This window comes from Populus alba, chromosome 16, assembly GCF_005239225.2.
Source record: "Populus alba chromosome 16, ASM523922v2, whole genome shotgun sequence".
Lineage (NCBI taxonomy): Eukaryota > Viridiplantae > Streptophyta > Magnoliopsida > Malpighiales > Salicaceae > Populus > Populus alba.
The window spans coordinates 3323196-3344302 of record NC_133299.1 but is presented as its reverse complement, the minus strand read 5'-3'; the positions used below and the strand labels follow the sequence as shown (position 1 = coordinate 3344302).

The following is a 21107-nucleotide window of genomic DNA, read 5'->3' as shown; positions in this document are numbered from 1 at the left end:
TTGTTGTTAACTTGGATCTGATATCCCCTTCTAGACCCAAGTAACTTGGGGTTGTGAGTCTTGCAACCCTACTAGGTGTAGGGAAATGCTCTAGGGTTCGGCGATGCAACCAGCCCAAGATTCTTGGGTCTGTCCTTGTAGATCGGTCTAAAGCTCTTGAGTTTTAATTTTTTTTGATATTTTTTATGCCAAAAATAAGTTGACACGCGGCGTAGCACAAGTTGTCTAAACTAGTCTCCCATCTAATAGTTTATTTTTAAAAAAATATTAACATTAAAAAAATACACATAAGAAAAATTATTGTTCACAAACAAAAATACTATTCACTTCAATAGTAAAATTATTTTTTTACTCTCGATTGAGCAAAAATAATGCCTTAAGTTATATGGTAATTCAATCTTTTTCAATGGATTATTAGATCAATAGTATTTCTATTTTTTTAATTTTAGAAAATATAAGAGATATATTTGCCGTTGGAATCAGGAAAAAAAAAACAAGGCATGGGTTCATAGGCCTTTTCATCTTTTCATGTAACTTTTTTATTTTTGAATTCATTAAGGGTATCTTTGTTTTTTTTATATTGAATAATTAAATTTATATATTCAAAAGGTTGTTGGCTTGTGATTACCACATGTCAGGGTATGAGAGGCATCCACGACCTTTAAATGGCGCATGCAATGTCTTCCAGTGACCGATCCTAACTTTTCATCGTGAATTTGGAAATGTCATCATGTTTTTTTTTCTTATGGTGCGACGCGTGTTAGGGTTGAATGGATAATTTGTCATCGGTGGCCACTTTTTTCTTCTTCTTTTCTCCCTCCTCCCTACAAAAATAAATGTTTGTCATTTTTATTTTTTGTATTATAATTTTAGTCATTATTTTTTTATTTCTATTTTATTTCTTGGCTTTTTTATAAGTTTTTGTTTGTTTTCAATTTAGTCCTTGAATTACAACTTATCATGTATTATTTTTTCCTTTCAATTTGATCTTTATTTTTTTATTTTTATTTTTTTTCTTGGATTTTTTGTTAAAGTTTTATTGGTTTTTAATTGTACAATTCAATCTAAGTTCATAGTGTATTGTTTTTCAATTTGATCCTTATTTTTTTATTTTTTAAAATTTTTTTTCTTTTTAATTTAACCCTCCAATTGAATATATTTGATTGACATCTTATTTATTTTTATTTCATTCTTGTTCTTTTAATTATCTTTTTTCTTTATTTTAGATTTTTTTGTGTAGTTAATTTTTTTCCATGTTATGTTCTTTGTGGTTGGTGACCTAGTTTATTTTTTTTAATTGTTTTATCTAATTTTGTGCCCCCACTTTTTTTCCCAAGGTATCATAATATTTTTTGAAAAAAATTAAATTAATATCATTATTTTTTTTTATTATCTAATTAAAATAAAATAAACTTATTAATCTCAATTTATATTATAACTTAAATAATTAATTTGCATGAACTTCATTTAGACATCATTTTTCACGAATAAATTACGGAATATTTGCATTACTTAATACCGACTTTTTTTAAAAAATACAGAGCCGTAGTGTAGTAGCGCGGGCCCATATATATATATATATAGATATTATCTATAGCACTGGCCTCCACACCGAAAAAGTGAAATATATATATGTGTACTCCTTAAGTGGAAGCTTCGTGGAAGTTGCCTCATGGCCTTCACACTCCATTTAAGCACCATCCTTCTGCTATCTTTCGTCTCAACAACCTTCAATTGTTTCTCTTCTTTTTGTCTTAATTACAGCCCTTTCCTCCTCCTGGGTCTCCATCAATCCTTCAGATTTCGCCATGCAACTCATAAAAAAACTCAGCCCCAAACGATTGTTCGGCTCCAAAAAAGACCGATCCATGCTATCAAGATCAGAACCATCATCGTTTAGCTCAGGTACCGCCTCCACCGATGCCTCCGATGCTTCCGTCTCTAACGTCAAACCCAATTCCGCTGCAGCCAACGCTGGTTCTCGGACTCCTACTAGTGTTTTGCCACAAATATCGGGTGACTGGTCCGATTTGTCGACCGATTTTTATTTCGAGTTGACCCAGGCTTTCAAGGTAATTGACAGAGATAACGACGGCCTTGTCTCGAGAAACGAGCTGGAGGCTCTTCTTACCCGGCTTGGGGCCGAGCCTCCCAGCAGCGAGGAGATGGCCGTTATGTTAGGTGAGGTGGACCATATTAGTGTCGAGGTACTCGCGAGTCGTCTCGGGTCGGCTTGCGAGCCGGCTGGGAATGACGAGCTGAGAGACGCCTTTGTGTTTTTTGATTCGGATCGTGACGGAAAGATAACGGCAGAGGAATTATTAAATGTTTACAAGGCATTTGGCGACGAAAAGTGCACGTTAGAAGATTGCAAGGGTATGATAGCAGTGGTTGATAAGAACGGAGATGGGTTTGTGTGCTTTGAGGACTTTTGTCGTATGATGGAACTGCAGAGATGAGCATGATTATAAATTACGTGATGATTGTCTGTTGCTCTTGAAAAAATGTTCTTTCTTTTTCTTTCTCTTTTTTTCTTTTTTCCTCTTTGGGTCTTATTTTCTTAACTTGAAGTGTTTACTGGATTGTGTGGGGTTAGTTAGGGAAATGAGATCACAGAAGAGATCACAGAAGAAGGATCATCCAATCGAACGGTTGTGGTTGGTTGATCTTGCTGAGAAAATTGTACTTCCCTCAATCGTATATTACTAATTTGCAAGATGTGGCTTTGATGATCATGGTGATTACATCCATCATATATGATGATCAAAGACTTTCTTCATATTCTTTTCAAATCCTAATTGCAAAACTCGGCTTGGGATTAGATTCAAGCCTGTTGTGCTTTGCATATGATAATGTTTTAAAAATAAAAAAAATATTATTTTAATATATTTTTAAATAAAAAAATAATTATTACTACATTAATTTATTATTAGTAATGGAAATTCCATCCATCCCTGCTGGTTTCAGTGTTGTTTTTGAGTATCGAATTAATTCTAGTGCTAATTTATCTGAACTCAAATTGAAATTTATAAATGTTTATCTGTGCAATATTTAAACTTATCTAAAGGACTAAATATTCATCTTTTATTGTAATTTATGAATTGGTATTTATGAAATTATTTGATTCATCTTTATCAACATACATGTATTGAAAATAAGTTATTGAAATTATTAAAGAATAATATAAATTATATATTAAAATTTCAGCTAAGCTTTTAAATTTTAAATTAAAATAACCAAATAGTTATGAGTTTAAATTTTATTATTTTTAATTTTTTATAAAATTAAATATAAAATAATATAAATATGTATAAATTTTAAATTCAATTTTTTTTATCAATATACATGAAAATAAATTATTGAAATTATTAAATTTCACCTAATAATTTAAAGTTTAAATTTTTAAATTAAAATAACCAAATGATTATGAATTCAAATATTATTAAAATTAAATATAAAATAATATAAATATGTATAAATTTCAAGTCTAAATTTTTTTTATTTGAGATTACTTAAAAATATATGTTATAAAATAATATAAATAATATTTTAGCACCTAATTAAAATATTATAACTTCTTGTGTTTGAAGAATAAAATCATAAAAAATAAAAATAAAATCTAGTGTTTGAATAAATTATTCCAATTAAGTCTTTCGGTTCTTTCATGTCACATGGTCAAAAAGGAGGTACGTAGGAATGTCCAAGAAATTATTAATTTTGCAGTGTAAAGTGTTCTAACTAAAGAGAGAATATTCTGTAAACAAGAATTTTTTTTTTGAAATCTGATAATTATTAAGTGATAATTATATTATTATGAGCAGCGTTATTCGTGCTGACAATGTTTGGAGACCTTGATCAGTCCATATTAGCTTCGGTTATCATTATAGTAACTTTCTTAAAACTTTTATCATAATAAGATTTATTTATGATAATGATTTAGATAATAAAAAATAAGAAAAGCTAAATAATGATTTTTAGACACTTGTAAATATCCATTTAATTAAATTTGAAAATGTTAAACGGGACACTCTTTAGATATATGATGTAATTAGATTAAAAAATTTTGAAATTCCGAATTGTTCAATTATTATAATATTTAGTTCTCAATAAATAAGCTTTTAACAAATGTTAAAAGGATATTTTTATACATAAACTAGATCATATATAAACAAATTTCATAAATACACACACATCCACATTATCCAGTACTGCGGGAAGGTATTTGAGATGTCAATAATATTTCTTATTATTTTGAGTTAACCATCAAATTCATGACTCAGGTCATGGATACGACCATAATACACTGACCTGAGTCATGAATACGACCATAATACACTAACCTAGTTCGCCAATTGTCTTTTCCTTTTCTCTTCCCTTCTTGTCTCTTTATTTGGATGTTTATTGGGTTTGGGTGAGATAAAATTTGGGACTAAATTTAAGAGTTATAAAAAAATTAAAAATTAAATTAAAAGAACATGGCTTAGGCTCGAGTGGGATAAACTCAAGACTAAATTGAAGAGTTATTATAGAATCATAAACTAAATTAAACGAAAAGTAAAAAATATATCTGGCATGTGTAATATACAAAAAGGAATAATTTCTTCTCTTAGCTATATTTTCTAGATGTAAACATAAAACTGATATATAATATCAATTTGTTATGAAAAACATAATTAGAAATATTTTGATCTATTTAAATAATAAAAAGAGATTATGGAGTGAAAATAATAAATTGGGAAGTAGGAAAAACATTACTTTAGATACATTATATTTATAATATGTATCAAGATAGATCATAAAATTTAATTTTATCAAATAAATATTTGTAAATTGTTGATTTTTTTTTTAAAATAAATTCTTATAGATTGATACTAGGACTTGGATTTTAGATCCGCTTCTCTTGTCTTTGAAAGAGCACCACCAAACTATAAACTTGAACTTTTTCTTCATTTTACGGGTTTGTTTTTTTTTTTTTTCCTAGAATTTTTTTTATGGAAACTACTTTATTAAAATATGAGTTATTTTCTATTATTTGGATATATGAGATTTTTTTTTTTGTGTAGAATAAATTATTTTTATTAATGGTAATAAGAGGAGAAAAGTTATAATATAATATTTGTAATTGAGATAATAATGATGGTGATGACTATAATAATAACATTTGTGATGATGATTGAGTTAACAATAATATTATCATCGATATTGATAATGGTGGTTGTGGTTTTGATCATGTTGGTAGAAAACGAGTGGTAGTGATAATGAGAAAATAATTATTGTCATGAGAGTAATAGTGTTGAATAGTCATTCTGTGATAATAATAAAACAATAATTATATTGATAATAAATTATAATTGTGGTGATAATAGATAGTAGTGGGGTTGTGGTAGAGATGTGCTGATAATAATATCGATTATGATGATATTAGCAATAATTGACGTGGTTAAATAATGGTTATAAGTTAGTAATATAAATAAAATATTTTTATATATTTCACAAGGTTAAAATATTTTTTCTTTAAAATGAATTACTATTCAAGAATTGACTAAAAATATTTATAATTCATTTATTTTTTAATATGTATTTCACATAAAAAAATAAAAATAAAAATCATTTCCCGCAAAAAAACATATACCACCTTAAATGATATACTTAAATCTTATTTCTTTCTCTAGACCCTCGAATTATTAAATTTATGGTCGAGTTTTGTGCAAGTTGTTTTAGGGTTTCAAGTCGATCGATATACTAAACAGATAAACGGCCGGTAGGTCATCGCATCTCTGTCACCTTCAATGTTTGAGGAAAAGGTTAAAAAAAAAAAAAAAAACTATCGAAACCTTTTATATTGGCTGATTTGTTCAAAAACAGATAAACGGTGGGTTACAAGACATTATCCTCCATCAGGTTTTTCTTCTTTCTTATTTGGTGTTTAGAAGACGAGATTGACTTCTCTTTGAAACATGAAACCCGCAATCACTTCTTAAAGGAAAAGTGTTGCTGACAGTAGAATCGGAGCCCTACTGGTAAAAGGTCTGCCAATGGAGTCCAGATCTAGTTCTTCAGACTCAATCAAATTGAATGCGTTTATCACACTCATCTCCCTTCTATAGGTCGTCGTTGAGACCCGTAGAAGTCTCTGAAAATGGGCGATTTTGGCGTGAAGTGAGGGGCGAGGACATGGTTTCATGTTTCATGCTTGGTCTCAATTCTGGTGGGGATCATGCATGGAAGAAAACAATTAAAATGCATTGCAATTCTTACTACAAAACATATCAAGAGGTATCACTGTCTTGCTTAAGGATTAGGAAAACGACATTCGGTGTTGATCATTTTGTCTTGTTTATGTTATTAATCTTCGTTTTAATAAGTTAATCAAATATATAGTCTTCGCTTGGATGCAGGATGAAGACATCGGATGCGTTTCCTCCAATGTGGTGACCTTTTCCAGGAAACTTCCTTTGCCTCCTTCAACTTTGGTTAAAGAAAAAAAAATGGACTTCATCGTTTTATGACCAGGACAAGCTAGTGGTTTCAGACTCCCTGTTTTAAAAGTGATTTCATGCTTACAAAAAGTATTTTTGGTTTAGAAAAAATTGATATTTTTTTAGTGTGATTAAGAAAGGCTAATTAGATCCTTAATATTTGAGAATTAAATCAATTACACGGTTACACCCCCTCTACCTACTTTTATGCAAACTTATCGTTAAATCAATGACGAGCCTGGCCCGAGACAGAGCATTAAATATGAGAGGTCCACCATTAACTCAGAGACAATTACAAGCCTACAGTCTCTATGATGGATGTCCACCTAGACTGAGACAGAACACTATCCTTCAACAAAGCCAATTTAATGTAGGAGGTTGTAACATTAGTTAAGGGCCCTTAATCCTTTCTTAGTTGTCAGCTGTGCAGATTGGTTGACCAACCTTTTTTTCTCAAGTTTTTATGGTCTTAGCAACCCATCTCAAATATTTTTCTTTTATTGCAGGTTGTTGAACTTGGAATAATTAGGTGGGATTTAATGTCAAAATAATTTAAACACATAAAAAAAATAATTTTAAACTTGTTTCGACCGCGTTTTCAAATGACTCTATGTACCGTTTAATTTACAATAGAAAAAAAAAAAGCTCTTTAAGTGACTTTCGAGGGACTTTCTGCTTAAAGTACGAGACCACCAGAGGCAACTTCTTCAACGTTGGTGGTTCATGGTCACAGCTAAACAATAGAAAGAGGATCTACCCTAGCTACCACAGATAGCACGAGCCAGCCTACAGCACCGAGCGAAAGAAGGCCCTCGGAAAGCAAGAATTTTCACTCGAGCTCCCAATTCTGTCTGACTACCTGCCAGCCACTAAAGCAGCACCAGACTCCTGTACAGATGTGACACCAATCCTTTACTAACTCTCATTTCGAGTTGTAATTATTGCATCGTTTGTATTGAAGGAAAGCAATAGATAAATTCTCATTCCAATACAGATTGCAAATTCCTCCAGCAACACATATTGCATAGTTTGCAAGGAAGCCCGCAAACCTATCATGGAGCGCCACAAAATCAGTGGCAAATGTTGTCATGACATTATCACTCTTTTTCTTAAGATAAACAGGAAAGTCATTAAGAAGAGCTGATGGGTTGGTAGAAAAATTCTCAAGCAACAACAACGTGAGCCTTACGCTCATAGCCCTTTTGAGATCTCTTTTTATTTTCAGAATTCAGCTTCAACTCAAGAATTCAATACCTCCCAATAGAATGACCAATAGTATGACAATGGTGGCACTTTAGATCGGTCGTTTGCCCTTGTAAAGTCTGTCATTGTTTATTAATTTATTGATAACATAAACACGAGTTTTTGATAAAGAGATTTTAGAATTAGAACTCATAATCTTTTTGCAAGCTTCTTCTCGTTGAATAGTAGCGCACACATTAGTAATGGATGGAAGATTAGGATTCATAAGAATTATGTTGCGAAGATCTTCATAGTCTGAACAGAGACTAGCTAAAATTACATTGAAAGATCTTGTCCTCCTCTTCATGTTTCCTTAATTTTGCTGCATCAATCGTGTGGGGATGTTTTAGTCCAAGTTCACTCCATATGCATTTCAGGATCCCAAGTAATTGAACATAAGTCTTGCCATCTTGTTGTAGATTAGCAAGATTTTTATTGATTTGAAAAATATAAGCTGCATTGTTCTGATTTCCATATATCTCTTTAACAACTTCCCATAGTTCTAAAAAGGATTCTGAGTAGTTGAATATTTTAGCAATATAATTTTTCATAGAATTAAGTAACCAAAACATAACAAGTTGGTTCTTACATTGCCAAGCTTCATAAGCTTGTGAAGGAGAATCAGGAGCCATTGACATAGTCAAGTTTAGATCTTCTATCAAGAGCAATTGTCATAACTCTTAACTAAAAGAGATAGTTAAATTCATTTAACAATACTGAACCTAAATGTTGATCAGGATCTGGCTCTCCTTTCAACATATTATAGGATCTATTGGTGCCATCAGCATTATCAATCTTGAATGGGTCTTTCATATGAATTTCAAACAATTAGTAGGGTATTAAGGACATGCTCTGATACCATGAAGAAACAAAAGAGAAAGAAGAATCTTAGACAGGAGAATTAATCATGCATGTTCCTAAATTGTTTTGATCTCACATAGTGTTATTTGATACATGTCTAATCAATCCGCTACCTAGCCAAGTGTTTTATTTTAAATCATCTCTTAAGGTTTTGCAGAAATAGCCATTTGATTGATCTCATTTGTGAGTGTTTGACTGCACTTGTTTTGTTCATATACAAACTTCACATAAGAACAAGTTTAATCCAAGAGCCACTAATTGTGTTTATTTGGGATACTCCTCTAAAAGGAATATAAATGCTACCATCCTCCTCTTAAAAGATTGCTCATCAAGAGATGTTCAATTTAAAGAAAGTTCTTTATAATTTAAAAATAGGAATCAACAAGAAGACTTGGCATAATTGTTTCCTCTATCTAATGCTGCTTCTATAGACTTGACTTTATCTTTAGATACACCTAGTTGTTGTAGACGACACTTCCTCCTTCCCTGATGGTATGCCTACTAATGAAAGGAATGTGGTCCTGTTAGTACATACTTTGAACACAACCCTGCAGATTCCAAAGCTGATGATAGTAGCAATCATGATAGACACTTCTCCACCACAGTTGCAGATATGCATTCTAACTCAAGAGTTGTCATTCCAATTATCTCGGACTCTGAGGGTGATTCTGCTAATCAGTCTCTTCAGTCTCCTTTGCAATTTGTGTCTCCTCTATAACACCCCCTTGTCATTCTTATTACCATGTATTTTGAGGGTGATTATGCTAATCATTCTCCTTTGCCACAACCTTTTAGGAATCCAATCTGTCACCGTGCTCCTCCAATAAAGTTACAAGACTTTGTCACTTACGCAGCAAGACATCCTATCTCTAATTACCTTACATATCAACATCTCTCAATCGAATATATTGCTTTTCTTACTGTTATCTTTGATGTGCATGAACCATGAAATTTTTAGGAGGCAAATTCACAGGATGAATGACGGCATGCGATGCATGATGAGCTGCAAGTCCTTATCAAAATAAAACATGGAGTGTTGTCAAACTTCTTAAAGATAAGCATGTTGTGGGCAGTCGCTAGATGTATAAAATAAAGTTTAACTCAGATGGGTCTATTGACAAATACAACACAAGTCTTGTGGCTTAGAGCTATACTCAAACTTTTGGCGTAGATTACAGGAAGTAGGCTGAGAGAACCATACGTGGATAATCTGAGAAAACTATGCAGGAAAGTCTCTGCACCTATTGAATTTGTAAGGAAGGCTGTAAGGAAGGCTGGGTTTACAAATAACATGGGTCGTCCCTGGCCAATCAGCATACTCGCTTCTCTGGAAGATGCTGGTATTATCAAGTGGTATGCAGGGGTTGGGCTAATGTGGCTTGATTTCTTTTGCTGCTGCCAGAACTTAAGATGGTGAAAATTGTTGTAAGTTATCATCTGAGGTTCTCTTGTATTTTGACGTTGGCATAAATGCATGAAGCTACAAAAAATGAGCGCGTTAGGCTTTATCTTTGCAACTGATCAGACTGGTTCTGACGAGCCATCACATTCTTGTGTCATTTTTGTGACAGAACTGATACTGTTATTTATCGAGTCCGGTTACTGCAAAATATTTCAAACGTGAACCCAGCAGATGAAGACAATTAGGTTCCAAGGATGAGTGCAATTCATGGAAGTCTGAATCGAATGTGTTTCCCTCTTTGTTCTGATCATACAAGTGAATTATATACCGGGAAAATTACCCTACAGAATATTGACTTCACTTCATTTGTGGACGTTGACAGAATAATGCTAGAGTTGCACCGTTAGTAGTCTATCTGTGCTGGTTCTCAAGGCTGCTAACTTTTGTAGCCTTCATCGACCTCTTCCTTTTCTGTTTCTACACAGAAGTGAAGCCATTCAGTTTCTCTGTACGTTGTTTTCACATAGATTCATTTGCACCACGAAAATGATGTTTCTCATGAATGATCCGGAATTGTAGCATCTCCTAAGAGCACGAATGAACTATCCAAAGGCACTTCCCCTTGTTGGTTTCAGTTGAAAACTTGATGACCAATTGTGCATGTTGTTGGAAACTCTCTTTGAAACAGCTTATCTATTAATTTCAGCACCCGAATCCCTGACTAACTCCTATGACGTCCCGTATTTGATTCCATTCCTTGCGCTGTTGGAGCGTTACATGCAGAGTTCCACTGTCATTATCTCAACTTGGACCAACTGTTGTTCTCCTTTTCTCCTTCTTTACTTCTAAATTTATGTAAAGTCCTCAAAACTCTTAAAAAAACCCCATGCTTTTATCATCATCTCAACTGGGACCAATCAACATGTCTTTTTTGCTTCAAAGCTCATTTCGTTATATTCACATTTCACTTATCTAAACAGTGCGACATCACTATTCAACAATTTACAGAAAGAACCCAATACTGTAACATGGAATTTGATTATAAAATCCCATCTTGATTTTGGCCTTTTGGTGAAGTTTTGTTGTTGTGTAAGACTGGGAGAATTGGGTGTTAAAGTTGACAGCTTCACACTTCCATCAATAAACAGATCTGTTTCGTCCCTTAAGAGAGATTCGCTGTTAGGAAAAATGGTTCATTGTGTTGCAATGAAGTTAGGGTTTGGATTTCCGATTTGTATTTTTGTAATACAATAATTGAAGGTTTATGCAAAATCTTGGTGGGTTGTTATGGTCTTAAAGTGTTTGATGAGATGTCTCAAAGAGATTTGGTTCCTGACATCGATGATTTCTGGGTTTGTTTTCGAAGGAAGTTTTGTTGGTGCTTGATCTTTTCAATAAAATGAGGTTGTGGACGGAACAGAATTCCGTTCACTTTGATTGTTATGTTTCAAGGGTGTTGTGCATGCGAGGGTTTGAGAAAATAATATGCACTTAGGAACCTCTATCCTTGACATGTATGTAAGATATGGAAGCATTTCTCCAGCTGGAGAATTTTTTGACAGAATGCTTGCCAAAGATATAACATGATAGGGGGTATGGAAATCCATGGGCTGGGTGTTGAAGCTGCAGAACTTTTCAATAAGATGATGGAGGAAGGAACAAAGCCAAGCAGTGTAACCTGAATTGGACCATTACAATTGCGTTGTCGATCTCTCAGGACGATCTGGAAGGCTCAAAGAAGCATTGACAATAACTATAAAGATGGAGGTTTTTGCTGATAAAAGGATCTGAGGCACTCTTCTTGCAGCCGGTAGATTTCATGGAGACAAGAAAGTTGTGGAATTTGCAGTTTTTAATTGATCGAGTTTGCTATTATCTTTTTACATTTTTTTTTTTTTGCAAAGTTAAATTATCAAAATACCTTTAAAAACAAAACAGCACTTAAATTTAGATTTTTTTTCTTTTATTTTTTATTTAACTCTTAAAGCTTGAATTCAATAAATTAATAGTATTCTTACTGGAAATTTAGTCTTTTAATTAATATTTATTGATAATTAAAAAAATATATTTTTTATTTTATTATTCGATGTTAATTTATTAGAAATTAAAATTTATAAATAGTTTTTTTTTTTTAACTTTGTATAGGTCATTATGATCTCAAACAAATATATATTTTAGGGTTAATGCATGAAAATTACGAGCATCTATTTTTTATCATATAATTAATTGAATTTTTTTTTAGTAAAATAAAAGTTATTAAACCTAGTTAAATTCATGAACTAGGTTGCAGAGTGACAAACATCATCTAATATGCTGTCATTTCAATAATTTTTTTTTTAAAATTTCATCTTATATTTTAGTGTTTTTTATTTTTTTTTAATTTTTAATAAGTTAAGTTATATTGTTTTTTACCAATCATTTAAATTATTTTTAAACCCATAAAATTATTATATTCACAAATCTCTCTCTCTCTCTCTCTCAAAAACCCATCTTCCTGAATTTGGTTTCTTATAAATCCCACTTATTCAAATCATTGGAAAAGGTGGTTTCTTGAATTTGGAAAAGGTGAAGTAGGAAGATATTAATTGTTTTCGCCAGCTCCATTTTGAATCCCAATGACATCAACATACGATTTTCCTAAATACTGCTGGAGTTTCTGAAGTAACAAGGCGTGGTGCAGGACCCTTCTCTCCATCTAGATTGAGGCCATAGAAGTTCGCTCGTTCACTAAGTTAACAGTTGCTCGATGCTCTGTAAATCCCATCACTCACAATCTGTAGAAAGAACATTTTTTTTTTCTTATTATTATTTTTAGCAATTATCTAGATCTTACTAACACATGGGAGATAATGGGGGATCTTGAAGGAGCACTCGTTTCAAATCATACCAAGAGAAGTCCAAATTCGAGGGTTTTGCTTCGTGGGGTTGCTGATTTGAACGCGAGCAGTCCACTCAAGTTCTTGAGTCAAATTGGGTCTCCAAGAAAGGCAAAAACTTATGGTGGCAAAGAAAATAAAGACAAGACATCATCAAATTAGCCCTAGGCCGGTTATTAAGGTCAACAATTCATCATGGAATTCGTGCAGGGCAATGTTGAGATTGAGTTATCGAGCATCTCAATCAAGTTTGTTAATTAACAGGTGGTGGTCTAGTGGTAGTGATAAGAGCTTGGAACCAAGAGGTTTGTCTCCAGATTAGTCTACGCGCAAGCTGGCCTCACCCACGTTAAACTAAAAAAAAAGTTTATTCTTGCTGATTAATCTCCTCTGTGGAGCCAACAAGGGCTGTGGGAAGGGCAGGGGCTCCAACAGAAGAAAACAGCTGTGCCAAGAGCATTCTATCAAGAGTATTCTCACTAATGTATTTTAATCCAAGGTGGGGGGTTGAGATTGCATTTGTTGATGAGTGAATGGTTTCTTTTGACGTTCTATTAGTTTTTTTTTTTTTAATTGATTACAAAGTTATGATATTTAATTGTAAAGCTCTTTAATCATTAACTCAATTATAACGCAATCCTGAAATCTTTACAAACTTTTCTATTGACTAATTTTTCGCATGTCTATTATAAATATTATAAACAATGATATATATAAAGTGTAATTTTTTAAAAGAAAATGTGATTGCTTACAATTTTAGAAGGTCAAAGTAATTTTTTTTTATTTAAAATTCTTTCATTGAATATATATATATATATATATATAATTAATTAATTAATTTTATTTCATGTTAAATAATAAATAATATTCAGTAATAGATACGACATGAATATAAAAAATTTTATGAATACAATATTAGTTATATGAGAAAATTTTATGAAATTTTACTTTCATAACTTTTATATGAAATATATAAAATTATTTTTGACCCTATCAATTCTAAAATTATATTCAAGCAGAAGCAAGACACGTCACAATATGCTTCATAGAAAATGCACATCACAATTATGCTGCATGAAAAATCATCATAGAAACCAAATCTAATTTGTTCTTGTTTCTTGGATATCATAAATTTTTTTTTTTTTTTTGCATATAAATTTTCTCCTTCAACATTATCTTTATTATTCTCATCCGATTTTAGTAGTTGGTTTTAATTCATAAAAAAACTAAAATCATTAAAATTTTTAGTTTCAACATCATGCTCATCCTGATCAAGGAATTATTTTCTCTATTCATGCCTCTTTTAAACAGGATTCTCAAAATTAATCATGAATATTATAGTCACTTTTATCACGATTCCTAGACTTTTATCTTTGCCAACTAATGAGCTAATTTTGTAATTTATTCTACATGTTTTTTATTATCAGTTCTTGAATAACTTTTTTAGAAGAAAACCTTTTATTCTTCTTTTATACAATGATAATTCTAGCACACAAGAAGCAAATAATTATCGCGATCGTTGAGTTGTAATACTGATTTATACAAATGAAAACAACACAAGAAAAATAACAAGTACAATAATATATAATTTTTCCTGAAAGGAATTACAAAGAACTTTCAAATTTAAAAATTTTTTTATTGAAATTTTTTTAAGAAAACTAGAGGAAAAACAATAAAAAATTTAAACAAACTAGGAAAAAAAATATTAATTATAAATCTAATTTCTTAAGTTAAATAGGAAATAAATTAAAATAATTAAGAAAATATTTCCTTAAAAATTCTCCAACATATGATATGATCTGATATAGGATCATCCATTTGAGACTAAAATTTGGTTTTCAAATAAAACAAAAAAGAAAACCAAAATGTCATGTACCGATTAAAAAAGTCGGTGAATAACTGCCCAAACCGTTAAACAAAAAACAAGTAGGCGATCAGGCAATGATCTCTCTAGTTCTCTTTCTAACTCACAACACAACACTTCTTGTTTCTTAGATTTGTGTCTGAAACAACTCCAAGACAGAGCAGACGATAATGGTGGCTTTGTTATTAATGGTGGGTTCATTTTACACTGGCACTCGTTTTGGAAACGACAATGCTTCCATTTATGTCTCTCAACTCTCAACTCTCTTCCTCTTCCAATTCCTCTTCATCTCACGGCATGTTCTTTCTCTCTCTTGTGAAGTTTGTGACTTTATAGTTGTGTTTATTTAATCTATTGCACTGCATAGTGTTTTTGGAGATGATATATGTAATTGTGCTGGGGAATGTAATGTTGTTGTCTTTCTTATATACGCTGGTCACATTTTGGTATTTTGCTTGGAGCTTAAGTTTTGTGGGGTTTCTTTTTTCTCTTTCTGTTATCTGGGGGTTGAAATTATGTTTTTGTTTCATTTAATTGGTGTTCAAGTTTGCAAAAATTGAACTTGGTTCGTTTTGGATTGACCCAGTTGGATTTTTTAGGCTATATGGCTGAGAAATTTTTTGCTTGATGAGATTGTTTTGCCAATAAATCCAGTGAGCTGGTAGCAATTGGGAAACTTAATAGGGAGCTCATAAATTGCACAATCAGTATTGAAGGCCACTCAACACGTAGATGTCTGGATACTCCGAATGGAATTGATACCATTTTCTTTGTTAATAGAAGGATATTAAGATCCTGACCATCCCTTACCTTTTCTCCCCTGTGAGATTGGAGGGTTAGATTGGTTGTTAATAAAATAGATTGACAGATCACAATGAGAATCTACTAAATTAAAGAAATAGAGTACTGTAATATTAAATTGCAGACTCTAGGTCTCTGACAATTGATATTGATGGAAAATAGACTTGAGAGTGGCATATTTTAGTGGGGATCAAAGAAGGAAATATGGATGTTATTTTACAGCTGTGTAATTTTTTTCATTTGCATCAAGCATATTTGCTAGTTGCATACAATGTGCTATTTATCAAAAGGAAGCCTCAGGGGAGTACTCATTGCACTGTTCACATATGGATGTTATTTTGGGATTAGGTCGATCCTGGATTTGGGATTGATAAATGTACATTCCACAGGTCAGATTAGATGTTAAACCAATCTTTAGACCTGGATTATCACAGCTCATGCAGTAAAAAATGAGATCATGTGACCATGAACATGCACAAACTGTGTCTGTTTCATCCTCGAACTATAGTTTAATTTGATTCAGCCTTTGGCATGTTGCTAATTACTGCACATGAAACTTAAAACCTTAGGTTTCTACCATGTTTATCAACTGTATCTTCTACACTTGCAGGTCCTTGAACATTCACCAACAAAGTTGCTATTGCTTATTGACAAACACCACTAGTAATCCCAGAAAGTGGGATGAATGTGTGCCCTTTGAAGTTCAATGAGTATCTTCCTTGCCATGATGTTTCTTATGTGAAAACTTTGCTACCGGCCTTGGATCTTTCTAGAAGAGAAGAGCTAGAGAGGCATTGTCCTCCACTTGAGAAGCGTTTGTTTTGCCTGGTGCCACTTCTAGAAGATTATAAATTGCCCATAAAATGGCCAACCAGCAGGGATTATGTGTGGAGAAGCAATGTGAATCATACACATCTTGCTGAAGTCAAAGGTGGCTAGAACTGGGTGCATGAGAAATATCAGCTATGGTGGTTCCCTGGTGGTGGCACTCATTTCAAGAATGGGGCCTTTGATTACATTGAGAGGTAGATGAACTTAAGCTTCTTATATCACCTATTTGCTTTCAAACTGGTTAATTTATCATTTCCTACAATGGCAATGATACCAGTAATTGATGATACTTCCAAAACCCAAGCGCTATATATCATGTTCCATTTCTTATGATTTTTCTTCGAAGTGCAGGTTAGGAAATATGACAACTGATGACAGGTGATCTGCGTTCAGCTGGGGTTGTTCAGGTTCTGGATGTTGGCTGTGGCGTTGCTAGCTTCCCATCTTATCTTCTTCCTTTGGACATACAAACAATGTCTTTTGCTCCCAAAGATGGTCATGAAAATCAGATTCAGTTTCTTTAGAACGAGGACTTGGTGCCATGACTGCTGCCATTGCCACAAAACTCTTTTGAGATGGTTCATTGTTCGAGGTGATCTCTGATTTCTTACCTTTTCGGATGGCCTATAGTAACACAAAAGAACAATATTAAAGACTTGGAACTACAGATGCGTTTCTATGGAAGTTTATAAGTCATGATTCCCAGTATACTTTTATACATGCCAGCGGATTGCTGTATACATGACTTGCATCAGCTATCTTTTCACCCAGTACAAACTCTTAAATCAGTTTAGTGAAAGTGCACTGTGTAAGTTTTGACATGCAGATGCTATCCTGATGTGTCGATAGCAAGAATTGAATTATTGTTCATTGCATTTGCAAGCACCTGAACATTTTTTAGGATTGTCGAGTTAAAAAAGCTGCTTCATCTATGTTTAGATTTTACATGTTTTACACCTGAAAGTGCACTTTTATTTTATTGTTCTATTTTTTTTAGTGCAGATGGTATTTTACTCAAAGAAGTTAATCGTCTTTTGCGAGTTGATGGATATTTTGTCTATTCGGCTCCACCTGTTTATAGAAAAGATAAAGATTATCCATTGATTTGGGATAAGTTGGTAAATCTGACATCAGCTATGTGCTGGAAACTCATTGCCTGAGAAGTTCAGACCGCAATCTGGGTCAAACCAGAAAATGAGTCATGTCTTGCTTGGAACGCAGAGATGAAGCAAATAAACATCTGTGATACCGTGGATGACAGGAAACCATCATGGAAAACTCCACTGAGAAACTGCATACCAAGAAGAAGTGCACAAAGAAATTCTCACAAACTCCCTCCTAGGCCAGAGCGTCTTTCTGTCTATTCAGAGCGTCTCAGAAAAATTGGTGCGCTCATGTGCTTTTTATGAGCTTAAAGTAGGTGGAAATTGTATTTGTTTATCTCTGCTTTTCCTCCTGACCCCTGGTCATGTCCGAGTATGTTATCTTTTTCAAATTTGCATACTATATTAGCTTTTAGTTTCAAAATTGAGTGCACTGCAGTGCATTTACGATGAGCACAGTGAAAGATATAGATATCAACTATCACATACATTTCAAAGTTTCAAGTAGTTGGAGGCAGCTTAGGGGCAAGCTTGCTAGGATTGCCTGTGCTTTTCTGTCATCAAAATCATTGGGGCAGGGTTCGCATGGGAAGTTTCAGATGAATGACCAGCATTTAACCTTGTCTTTTGGAGTCTATTGCTGTGATTACTAGGAAAACTCATGAAACATGTTAAATATTAATTCTGACAAGATAATTTGTGCACTTTCTCGTTGCAGGGATAACTGAAGAATAATTTTCTTCAGATGCCATATTCTGGAAAAATCAAGTTGGCCATTACTGGAAGCTGATGAATATCAATGAGAGGGATATACATAATGTCATGGACATGAATGCTTTTATTGGCGGATTTGCTGTGGCTTTGAACTCGATGCCTGTTTGGGTGATGAATATAGTTCCCCTGAGCATGAATAATATACCTTGTCAGCTATTTATGACAGGGTTCTCGTGGGAGCTTTTCATGATTGGTAAGAGACCATCAATCAGTTGAAAATGGTGCTCAGCTTTTTCCCCATGGATAGAGGGATTTGTCATATGCTAGCTTGCTTACCATGTGTATTTTAACATCAGTTGTGAGCCATTCTCAACATATCCATGTACATATGATCTATTGCATGCCAACCATCTCTTCACACACTACAAAGAACACGGAGAAGGTTGCTTGCTAGAGGATATCATGCTGGAGATGGACTATATCATACAACCTCAGGTATTTCACAACTCTTTCAATAAATTTCATCTATCGAAGTCTTAAAAGTCAGAGAGGTTATATGTTGAATGCCGGGATGAAGAATGAATAGGCTTTAGGCAACTAGATGTAAAGCTATGGCCAGCTTCTCTGAACTATATTCCACGTCACCTGCTCTCATAACACCAGTGCACTTATCTGTATCTGGCATCGTTCATAACAAGCACGTGAATAATGGACTGTATAATTCATTATATGACATAATATTGATACCACTTCGATGTCTGATTCTAAGACTAAGACTATTAAAGTGCAGGGATTCGTTATCATCAGAGATGAGGAATCCATTACATCAAAGAGTCCGTGATTTAGCTCCAAAGTTCCCATGGGAGGTCGAATCGCATGTTCTGGAAAACAAAGAAAAGAAGATAGAAACTGTACTAATATGCAGAAAGAAGTTTTGGGCAATTGTTTTAAGTTGTACATGCATCCAAGATATTTACCTCAGGTTCTCTTTCAAGATAGAATAGGTTACTTGTACCTTCAGTTCACTAGCCATAACCTTCACCATCTTTTGTTCATGTCCTCCCTTCTATCTTGCATATGCACCTTGTTAAACAAAAGAGGTCGCTTTGTCGGTGCTTCATTTCGGCTGTTTTTTTTTCTTTTTTTCCACCTACAACAAACACATCTCAGTAGATACAGGCCATCGAAATTCGATTTTCCTCCCAAGTTTCTTACAAAAAAAACAGTATCAGCCGGCCACGCACTATCCTCCCCACCTTCCACCCTCTTGGACAGATTTGCTGTTTTTGTTTTAATGAAATTCGTATTGGGTCAATACATATACACTTTCAAGGTGCAAGTGCTAGCACAAAGAACTGAAAAGTTGACTTTTTTTTCTTTCCTTCCTATAAATTCATACGTATTAAAAGGCAGAGACCCTTTGCATAATTGGAAAAATGTTATCATGGGAAACATCTGGGGGATGTTCAAAGTTAAATTCGACCATGAATGGGCTCTCATTGGGCCCTCTCTGTGTTGATTTCTAAATCTCAACCTATAATGGGCTCATTTAACCTTGTTAGAGCAAACCCAATTGACTCTGTTGATTTCTAAATCTAAAAATACCAGCAAGAACAAGCAAGAAACCCCTTCAAGGTGCTCTCCCTTTAGTCTAGTGAGGTGTTGAATTCAAGAGGAGAGATTTCACTCATCCCTTCAGGAAAACAAGCTGTATAAGTATTTTTCTACCTAGGAAGTTTGTGAATTCATGTTACGAGCATATATTATTTTCTTTTTTAAACCGTTTATCTTTTCTCTCATGTATATCTTTTACATTTTTATGTGCCTCCCTTCAATTTTTTTCACGGAGAACTTCATATACTTAATGAAGTTCTGTAATCATCAATAAAATTCGAATATTATATATAAAAAAGAGAGCATGAGACGCACTGCCAAGCTCCAATATTCTTTTTTTGGGGTAACAATGAATATTGAAAAACAGTAGAGTCCAAGGGAGACAAGTCAGGCGGTACCATCAACTAGAACATTTATACTCGTGAATCAAATCTTTCCTCAACAAAAGAAAAAAACAGGACAAACTGTTACCTTATGGGAGTTCACTTTGGAGTCTTTATAAGCATACAAAAGGTAGAGCAGAAAATCTAAGAAATTACTGTTTTTGGTAAGTGGTAAAATAAAAATAAAGGAGTTTTATTTATTTATTTTTGTAATAAAATCAAATATATGTTTGTCTCGAAGTCATATACGCACTGCTAGCTATAAAAGACTTTAGGATGGATAATATTGGGCTGGAAACACTAGCTAGTTGATGATTATAGTTACCATCAAATAATTATTTTTTTAGGAGTGATGCTATAAATATTAGTAAATCTAACAAATCTTCATCAGTCATTATATTTTATCGCTACCAGCTAAAACCATGTTAAATGTTCTTATTCCCGATAATTCACAACACCACCTTATTTCTGACTTCTGAGCACACAATTGATGTTTTATAATGAAGCTTTAATGGTGGGAGGGAGAGGGCGATAAGGGCTTGACCAGTTAGAGCTCTTGACCATGCCTAGGTTACTAGGTACCTATATCCATAGCCATGCAATATATATCTATACATTAATATTATATAGGACAGAAGTCTATAATGGAGGAGGGAGAGGGAGAGGGAGAGGGAGAGGGATAATCAAGTAAATTTGAAAGAAGCACTAAAACAAGCAAAGGAAGATAAAATCCTCCCTCTGCATGAAAAGAAATGGGCCACTAAAAAGGGAACTGATAAGACAAGACAACCCCACGCTTGTCGGCCTTGTCCCCACCAAAAAAAAAAAAAAAAAACCCTACACCACACAAACACACATTTCATTTGCAGATCAGAGACGATGCTGATGCTTATTGCCAGTGGTTGAGTTGACCCTTTGGCTTCTTCATATGATCACC

General features: G+C 33.3%; 1 protein-coding gene and 1 pseudogene across 1 annotated transcript; both read left to right on the top strand.

The window, feature by feature from the left end:
* Nucleotides 1-1630: 1630 nt before the first annotated feature.
* On the top strand, nucleotides 1631-2779 carry LOC118031933 (probable calcium-binding protein CML35). The gene has a single exon (XM_035036442.2). The coding sequence runs from the start codon at nucleotides 1809-1811 to the stop codon at nucleotides 2457-2459; it is 651 nt and encodes a 216-aa protein (XP_034892333.1). The 5' UTR covers nucleotides 1631-1808; the 3' UTR covers nucleotides 2460-2779.
* Nucleotides 2780-12833: 10054 nt separating this feature from the next.
* Nucleotides 12834-19270, top strand: LOC118031927 (probable methyltransferase PMT6; annotated as a pseudogene).
* Nucleotides 19271-21107: the final 1837 nt, after the last annotated feature.